Below are 9,624 nucleotides of genomic sequence, written 5' to 3' on the forward strand. Positions count from 1 at the left end.
GTTCGGAAGAAGGAGAGGGGAGGGGGCGTCAGATCTGCAGACGGAAGAAGCCTGGCCGCTTGGGATTGGATGGCGAGATCTTGAATTTCCCAAATGTGCGTCATTTCGAACCCAATTGGGTCCAGATGTTATGGGCACCGACGGGTTACCGTCTCGGAAACTCTCAATCAGACGCAAGCGAAAGGAGAGGAGGCGGCTAATTAAATATTGAGCAGAAAGTCGCGTGGGGAGCGTGTCACGTGGGTCTCGAGGCTGGTCGAGCTTCGGATAAATACCGAGCCGCGCGGTGCAGGCAAGAGAGCGCGCTGCGACCTCCCCTCCACCGCCGCGGCGACCGAGAGTGCGGAGCGCCCGGCGTGCGCTCGGACCGGCCAGAGGAACCCCGCGGGCCTGTCCGCCTCAGTAAGTGCCTGCTCCGGGCCAAGTGGGCTTTCCGCACCGCGCATGGCTCCCAGGCGGCTGCTGGCCGCGCTGGAAGAGCCGCTGAGGCGAGGGACTGTGGGGGGTGAGTGGGGGGACAGAGGGGAGACGGGTATTCCAAATGCCAGTGTCCCTCTTTGTCTTCCACCTGCAGAGGTTCCTGGCTTGAAGGTGTGGATCAGTGGGTTGGGGGCTGGGGGAGTTGGGATCCAGGGAGAAGGGAATTTAAGAAGCTTTGGGGCATGCTTCTCTTTCCTAAAGGGTACCGGCAGGCCTTTAGCCCTTAGGCTTTTTATCGTGATTCAGTGGGCCCTGAGTTCCTTTGTGGGACTGAAGTGGGCCCTGAGTTCCTTTGTGGGACCGAGGATTATGCACCCCCAACTCTTGGATAACCGCCCTCCAATACATATATTTTACTATCCTCGGTCTCTTCTCTCCACTCTTTCCAGAAATCCAACATGAAAATTCTCATAGCCTTGGCAGTCTTTTTTCTCGTCTCCACTCAATTGTTTGCAGAAGAAATCGGAGCCAACGATGATCTGAATTATTGGTCTGACTGGTCCGACAGCGACCAGATCAAGGTGAGACCCGGCCCGGAGACGGCCTGCGCCGTTCTTCCTGGGCTCGGGAGCTGTCGCCTTCGCCCCGCGGTAGCACCTAGTTAGCCTGGCGGGCACCGCGACAGCCACCAGAGGTGTAAAGGAATGCCATCCCCTGGGTCCCGCACGAGATTTTGTGCCCACCATCCAAGTTTCCTCCCGAGGGCTGCACCGTCGGGTCTCGGGAACTCCCTGGAGGAATGATGCCCTCCCTGAGGAGCCCGGGATCCTAACAAGGCTGGAAACCTCACAAGGTTTAATCCCTGAGTAACCGGGAATTCGGGGACTCCAGTCCAGCTGCAAGGACCGGGCGTTTGGAAACGCTAGGCAGGGGCAGAGGATGGCGCGCCAGATGCAGGCATCAGCGGGGTAAGGGGTGAGCCGCTGGGAGCTTAGAGGGGCGTAGGTGGGTGGGAAGCTAACTTCCTGCCTTGACATTTTACCGACCTGAGGACGTAGTCGTTAAGTTTTCCTTTACAAGGCTCACAGACTATGGGTGCAAGGGAGCGCGCCTAGCGGGAACAAAGTCGCGCCGTGCAGGTCGCTTGTAAAGCGTTGTCACCCTTCCCCACCCAACGCACACCTGTGTGAATTTAGGGCGGTGAGGCGGCTCCAAAACTGGCGACAGAGTCAAGACAAAGTCAGGGGGCTGCACTGCAGATGAGTTGAGGTCTCCGGGATGGGAGCAAAGAGCGGAAAGCGCGCAGGGCTGGGAGACGCTGCTCCTCCTGCTAACTCGCAAGGGCAGGGCTTGGGGGAGGCAGCGGCGCTGGGCAGGAGTTCGGCGGGGAAGGGTGGAGAAAGGGAGCACCCCGGCCGGCCTGGAACCCACTCAGCCCCGCCTTGGGGAAGCCTGGCCTCCCCTCGCCTCCCCGAGGCCCCGGGGGCGGGCCTCACTGCCGGGAGCCGAGGTTCGCTCAGGGTTGGAGCTCACCATCGGAATGACCCGGGTTTCCGGGATCCTCGCGCTGGTTGACTACACGCCGGTTTGTCCGTACATCTGTCCTCCAGGAGGAGCTGCCCGAGCCCTTTGAGCATCTTCTGCAGAGAATCGCCCGGAAACCCAAGGCTCAGCAGTTCTACGGATTAATGGGCAAACGGGATGCTGGTGAGATGGGCAGCTATCCCTCTCTCTGTGTCTCCGGGCATCTCGCCCTGTCTGCTCGCTCGTTCTCAGAGCCCAGTCTCTCTTGCTCTTTGGGTAGAGATTTCCGCCCTAAAAGAGGTGTAACTCCCTGGGCGCTCCTCTGGGTCGCACCTCGCTAACACTCGCATATGCCCGCGGAGGGAGGGAGAGATCCGTTTCGCTTGCCTCACAATGTTAGAGACCCAAACCACCAAGAACAGGAACCAACCTTAGCTAAATGCTCCCTTGACTAAAGATCCAAACTGACAAAGAGGGAGAAGGCACGGGGCCTCCGGGGGGTAGTACTCAGAAAGGTCTAGGTGCGTGTGGAAGATGATTATAGACCATTGGGGTTAGAATAGATTAGCTTCCTGGTGTCATGATAGAAATATTCAGTTTCCTTGAATTCATCTCACCATCAGTGGAACGTGTAAATAGTTAATGTCACTTCGTCTCTTGTCAGATTCCTCAGTTGAAAAACAAGTGGCCCTGTTAAAGGCTCTTTATGGTAAACATTTCTATAAATCTTTATTTTACTATTGTGAATGCACATGTAGGAAAGTGAAAAAAGTCTTTTATGGGCTGAAATACAGATTCTTGATTATGCTTGTTTAATACCGAGATGGATTTACATCTGTCTCTCTCCTGAGCATCAAATGGGTGGCCCTCCATGAAGATGTGTTTCTTATAAGAAAACAGAGAGGTGGTAGGCCCAACAGTTGTTAACAGGCCTCAGGAGTCTCACAGGCCTGCATTTGAATCTGTGACCCAAAGAAAGTACTTAAAAAAATATTCCTTTTGCTTATTGAAATATTTTGTTTTTATTATTAATAATTTGGTTAGCATTTATGGTTCTGCTATATTCCTCAGGATAGTACATGAATGGGAAATGTTACATATTTTAAAAATCAATTTATTTTATAATTCTCTTTAAAAAAATATAATGTAGTTTCTTTAAAACAAATTTATTGTGTTTGCTCATTTTATCTTTATTTCTTCCAGGACATGGCCCGATCTCTCATAAAAGTAAGTTCAAAATTATTTTGACATTTATCAAATGCGAATGTAAATTAGATTGAATCCCACTTTATATAATATCTGATCTTATTTCTACTATAACTTAGGACCTAATATTTTAAATGAAGACACTATAAGAATGGAGGAGGCTCATATTACATCTAGAACATGATTGTTTAAAGCTCTGTTGTTTAGACATGTCATACTTACCAAAGGAATACATGATGTTAAAAATCCTTTAACTCCCAGCTAAACTGTTGCTAAATTCCTGACACACAGAAACTGTGAGATATTAAGTATTTGTTGTTGTTTTAAGCTGCTAAGGAAAGGAGGGAAGAAAGAAAGAAATCCTTTAATTCCTATAAATTGTTAGTTTTAGATAAGAATTTCAATTCTAGGAGTAAAAATCCACCACACATTCCTCTCCCCGATGGCTCAACCACCACTTCCACTATAAAACAAAAACAGAAACAAAACAAGCATTTACAGGTATCTTCTAAATCATTTTAGTATGATGGCTCCCATAATGACATCACTTAGTAGGGTAATCCAGCAGCCAATTAAGAGGCTTGAGTGAATGTCTGAGTAGAGAATCCTTATTAAAGGTAAATATAGATAGAAATGCAGTTTTTTGATTCTATAATTGAATGGGAAACCTCAGTCTATCAAAACACAGTGAAATATTTCTTAGGGGGGTGAAGGTGGCAGTAGTGTGGCACTTGATGGCCATTAGATCCCAGTTTCCCAGTTAGTGGAACCAGAGTTGACAGGAAGTCCCTGGGGTCCATCTTAATTATACTGTCCACTTACTCTGACTTGGATTTTGGTTCACTGGGCGGCGGCAGAGTAGGCCACATTAAGATAGAAACTTTATTTTCAACTAATAACAGTGAAAACCAAGAGACGTTCTCCTAATACAGTTAAAATAATAACTTTTCCCAAAGGTTTCATCTTTGAAAATAAATCATTCATATTTACTTTCAAAGGATTTGAGTTACAAGGGAATTCTATGTAGAAAATTCTATGTAATGGAAATAAATATACTCTATTAATGTCAAAATTAACACACATTTTCAAAAGGAGTATTTTTTAAAAATGCAATAAAATAGAAATAGTGACCTTTTAGAAGTTTATAATTATAAGGTATCTGACTTAACTAAGGTTCAGTTCCTGAGAAATACAACATACTCAGTAACATAAGGAAATAGGCTTGGATATTTCTCTGTCACACAAATGTGAAATTGACTCCCTAAAAATCAAAGCTAGCTTAAATAGCAACAATATATAAAACTTTATATTTAAACAAATAAAATATAATATGAATAAAGGATGCTTGCTAATATTTAGATATAGAATTGAGGAAGTGCTTTCATGGTATTGTTTTAGTGTTATTTATAAGACTTATTAGAAATCTTCATTTCTTCAGGCTCAACAAAACTTGAAATAGATATATATTTATTAAATGGGCGTATATTCAGAAGCTTGCTTTTTTTTTTGGTACTAGTTATAAGAATTTATTTCCTCAAAGATATACATATTAAAATACCCCTAAATGTATTTTTCCAGGGCATAAAACAGATTCCTTTGTTGGACTAATGGGCAAAAGAGCTTTAAATCCTGGTATGTATAAAATAATGACTGAAAATAGTATCTTAAATCTACTTGTATTTTTTCTTTCTAAGACAGTTTTTAAAGTATTAAAAAGGAATAATAAATTTAAAATGAGCATTTATGGTGAAAAAAAACCTAATTGTAATAAATAAATCCAAGAATGGGTTTATAGCTGATTAAGCTAATATCACCACACTATCCATCTCTCTCAAACCACCAGCCTTATCAGTGTCTGCCTCATTTAATTATTACCTAACCTGAATCTTTGGTCTAGTCTAATATTCTTTCCCTTATATCTGTTAAATAAGCCACATTTAACCTTACTGAACTAAGAGGAGGAGGGTATGTGGGAAATAAGACCAAATTTTCACTTGTTGCCAAGGTAATTTGAAAGTCTTACAAGACGTTACATCTGGCAGTCTTCCAACACAAAAATAAATAAACAAAAACAAACAAATCTATTTATACAAATCACATGCTCTTCATAAAGTTATAGAAGCTCAAACTCTAAACATCCTGATGGATGTTTGAGAGCATGAGAGTAATATAGTCCATTCCAGTGCCTTCAAAAAGAAACACAATTAAATCATCCTGGAGAGTTCTAATTAGTTCTGGCCATAAAACCCTTAGAGACAATGGATGCCACAATTCTCATAACCCATTTTAATTCTGAACAACTCTTTCACTTGACAAAAGGCTACATATTTCTTTTCTTCTCTTTAGTTTCTCTCTTCTATATAAATGACACATACATATATCTGAAAACTCTTATTTCTTAACTCATTCATCACAGTATTCTCAAGGTTAAATAACCCCTACATCATTTTCATAGGGACTGATTTTTTGCTAAGCACATTCAGGCTTTAATAGTCCTTAGGTTAGATTTCATGGGAAAGCTAGTCAAATTCTCCTTGTTTTACCTTCAGTGAAAAAAGAATTAAAATACTAATCATGTAATTATTTAGAAAGTAATCATCAGCCGTCTTATCCATTTAGAATATTACAAGTTTCTAGAAAATCTATAACTAAGATGTGCTGGCTTAATTATCTGGAAAAGTCATACAAAAATGATATATCCTAGTATTGATATTAGTTCTCTACCTTCCAGATTTAGACACTATTTTTGTATTTCTTCATCAGTAATTTTGGGGCTGCTCAAGTTTAAATTTTAAAGAAGTTATCAGTGATCCCAATGAAAAACTTAAAATTGTTTTATTAATATATATTTTCTTCCAGCTTTTGGAAACGGAATATAAATTTAAAACACAGTGGCTTTACTTGTATCAGAAGTATACACTAGCCCTTATATAACTGTGGTTTTCTTGATAATCATATTAGTCATCAACTTTGCGTTTCCAGAATTGATACAAGTTTCAGAACATGCTTAACTTTACAATAATATAGATACTGTGCAATTTATTGCAGATTTAATGCTATTAAATGTACTTAAAGTTATAATTATAGATAATAATAAATAGAATCACTGGAATGACTCAGAATCAATTTGACAAAATCTTTGCTCCTCCGTTTTAGTTAAGAAAAGAAAAGAAAAAAATGTGCAGAAAATGTAATCTATAGTCAGAGATCTTTTCATATAATCAGCTGAGACAAGGTAATCATAACCTTCTACAGCCATCTGATCCTTACTTTTTGTGGTCACAGACCCCTTTGACAATCTGAGAAATCTAGAAACCCTCTTCCCAGAGAAACCCTCATCAGCTCATACACACAAAAACTTACATTCGGTTTGAGAGAGTTCAAGGACCAGGTAAGAAACTGCTTCCAGTTAAGAGGACATGATACTCCAGCTAAATGACTAATCTGTCTTTGGTTAGTTTACATTAGCTTTCACCTCACTTCTCTGAGGAACAGAATCGGATTCCCTAAAGCTTCTCAGGAACTGAACTTGTGCTAGTCATCCTCCTAATATAAACAAACCAGCATGAGAAATGGACTGTGTCCTTCCTTCAGAACTGCCCAGTTGGAGACTCTGACTGTTCCACCCCAGAAGTGCATCCATGATTGACATGAAACATTCAGCTTATCCTTAACCCCATTTAGGGGAGTGTGGATGCTAAAGATCATCTGCTCAGTGGTAAAAGGTGAAAGTGATAACTCCAGAGCCTTTACCTACCTTCTCTCTCAGCTAATCCTTCTCGCCAAAAAAATTGTTTGCAGTGGCACCCATGATTCCTACACATCTTTCACAGTTCTTTCTACTGTTTCTATTTAAATTCAGTATTTTATACAAAGCGTACTGAATTTTAAAAAGCACAGTAGTTTCACTGTAGTGTAAATATAAATGTATAAAGTATTAGCTAAAATGATGAAAAATATACTTAAGTATTTTGATCACAACAGTCTGATCCTTACCCTTTTGTGGTTACGGACCCTTTTGAAATTGTGTATAACATAATATAATGCAATATAATAATTTTAGCTTTTTTTGTCCAGGTAGTCGAAGTACTTAAATTACTTGTTAGCTATATGTTAAGTACCTTGGAAGCAGTGATTAATCTTTCACAGGCCATTAGGGTGCTAGGAGGTAAGTTAAACAGTGTTGTATTTAGATGGCACAGTTGCCCTACCTACAGACAGTGAGGTTGTTTTTAGTCTCAGAGACAACCCATCATGGGAAGGAATCCACAAGACAGGAAGAGACCCTCATACCATTAGATACCCCTGTAACAGGAATCAGCATCTTTTTTTGTAGAGAGCCAGAGAGTAAATATTTTAGACTTTGTGAGTCATGCAGTCTCGGTTGCAACTACTCAGATCTGCCATTTTAATGCTAAAGTAGCCACAGACAATACATAAATGAATGAGTGTGGCCATGTTCCAATAAAACATTGTTTATAAGAAAAGATGGTAGGCTGGATTTGGCCCATGGCCTGTAGTTTATTGACTCTGTCGTAGAATAAAAGTCCCACATTTTGCTTTCACCCTACTCCTATTCCTGGTTACTTTAGGCATTGTCCTTTCGCCAAATCACCGTGGGTGTCTGCCACTGCTTGAGAAAGCTGTTGAGAACCAACATTGCAATATATTGTGGAAATATGCTTTGGGGGCACCAGGTTTATAATGGATGACCAAAATAACCAAGAATTCTCTGGTTATATCATTTCCAATCAGGATAGAGACTGAGGAAAGATTGGAAGATGTGCAAATAAAACTCTTAGAAATACTTCCATGGAAGGGAAAAAAGTCATTATGAGTTTAAAATAAATTACTGTATGCTTTGAACTTTATTTGTTTAACTCCCTCAGTGAATCCTCTTTAAAAACTCTTTACCTTCTCTTTGTTCTCAGTGGCTTATGAAAGGAGTGCAATGCAGAATTATGAAAGAAGACGTAAATAAACTACCTAATATATTATTTATTGAGCTTCATTTGTGTCAATGGCCCATGAAAAGTAAAATGAGACATGCACTATGAGGAGTAATTATTTATTTAATAATAATTGTTGTTTTGAGTTGAAAACTCAGTGTTTATTTTTTCATATTGTGCCAATATGTGTTGTAAAGGTGTATTATAATTCTAATATGCTGACTCCCTCAGAAGTAGAAATCAGTGATAATTTCTCAACAAAGCACAGTGTTCAATGAAATTATAAAAACCTGTCAATGATACAGACTCCAAAGGAAGAAATCCTTTTTGTTGCTTGGGAGCAGCCACGTCAGCTACTGCTCAAGGAGAGGAAACTCACGGGCTTGTTCTTTTCCATGTATTTTCTTGGTGAAAATGTGCTGCGATTTGGTATCAAACTGTATTGGTGTCCCTGAAGCATGTTTCATGTTTTGTGACTATATAGAGATGTTTTAAAAGTTTTAATGTGATTCTAAGGTCTTCATTTATTGTATAATGTGTTGTGATATTTAACATTTTAAATAAAAGAAAAAATATCTTGAGAATTGGGCTTTTTTCTTTCTTTAACATTTATGTCAAATCAGCAACCTGTCTTTTGGTAGATGAAAAATATTCAAAGCTGTTTTGGCTGCTAAATAATGAAACATAAATCTACTAAATTTCCCTTTATTATGTAAAGTGACTAAAATGTAATCTTGGTTTCTCAGTCACGCAAACTCATTTTTTTTTTTTTTTTTTTTTTTGGCTTAGCCATTTGGCATGAGATCATTCATGGAGGAAAAAAATTACATTTTGGAATCCGAAGAGTAAAGGCTAAGTTCTGTTTACACATGCCTATGATTCCTTTTTACAAATAGGATAATAATCTATTTTAAAGATGCATTTCTTTGTTGGGTAAAACACCAGCACACTGCCATTTCAGCCCTGCCTGGATCCCAGGTATAAATGCACCAGTGTGTGAGTCTCACTAGAATAGAGACACCAAATTAAACTCCCACAAGATCATCAGAAGATGGTACAGGAAGATGGGGGGCTGATAACATGGCATCATCCCCATAACGAAGAGCCCGTTTCCAGCATTTCTAAGGGGTGCCTGTGAATGCTAACAGTTGTACACTCTCCAGCAGAAGCACATGCATCAGGAATAAATACAGAGCAATCAGAAGGAGGCTCCAGTGAATTTATTTAAGGGGAAGGATTGATAAGTGTCCTTGCAACAGTTTTCTGATTGCAGAGAGAGTGTGAAATATTGACAAGCAGTAAAACAACTCAGGATAAGCATTGTTTGGTGAAATAAAACTTCATGGATTTAGCCTGGATTGGTGACTGCTGTTAATCAATCTTAAAACCATTTGTGGTGCAGGAGAGCTAAAGCATATTTTAACATTTATATCTTTAAATGAATAATTTGATTTTAAAAAACTCCAACAAATTCATTTTTCTTATTACACATTTAAATATTACCAATTATATTATGATAAGCAAA

At 40.1% G+C, this 9,624-nt stretch overlaps 1 protein-coding gene across 2 annotated transcripts; it reads left to right on the top strand.

Moving 5' to 3' along the window:
• Positions 1 to 328: 328 nt before the first annotated feature.
• Positions 329 to 8,683, top strand: TAC1 (tachykinin precursor 1). 2 transcript variants are annotated; one of them, XM_058568713.1, is made up of 7 exons: positions 329 to 402; positions 870 to 1,001; positions 2,031 to 2,127; positions 2,609 to 2,653; positions 3,148 to 3,171; positions 4,729 to 4,782; positions 8,082 to 8,683. In XM_058568713.1, exons 2-7 carry the CDS (start codon positions 879 to 881, stop codon positions 8,129 to 8,131), a joined length of 393 nt encoding a protein of 130 aa, XP_058424696.1. In that variant the 5' UTR covers positions 329 to 402; positions 870 to 878; the 3' UTR covers positions 8,132 to 8,683. The 2 variants fall into 2 exon arrangements, with proteins under 2 accessions (XP_058424696.1, XP_058424705.1); XM_058568722.1 differs by lacking the exon at positions 2,609 to 2,653.
• Positions 8,684 to 9,624: the final 941 nt, after the last annotated feature.

The sequence above is a fragment of the Diceros bicornis genome, chromosome 3, assembly GCF_020826845.1.
Source record: "Diceros bicornis minor isolate mBicDic1 chromosome 3, mDicBic1.mat.cur, whole genome shotgun sequence".
Lineage (NCBI taxonomy): Eukaryota > Metazoa > Chordata > Mammalia > Perissodactyla > Rhinocerotidae > Diceros > Diceros bicornis.

What these genes read in the sequence shown, in the direction of transcription:
- TAC1 (XM_058568713.1), top strand. Translation starts at nt 879, where the DNA reads ATGAAAATTCTCATAGCCTTGGCAGTCTTTTTTCTCGTCTCCACTCAA. An exon ending in AATGGGCAAACGGGATGCTG is followed by an intron (nt 2,128 to 2,608) that starts GTGAGATGGGCA and finishes GTCTCTTGTCAG; the next exon opens with ATTCCTCAGTTGAAAAACAA. An exon ending in CAAAAGAGCTTTAAATCCTG is followed by an intron (nt 4,783 to 8,081) that starts GTATGTATAAAA and finishes CTTTGTTCTCAG; the next exon opens with TGGCTTATGAAAGGAGTGCA.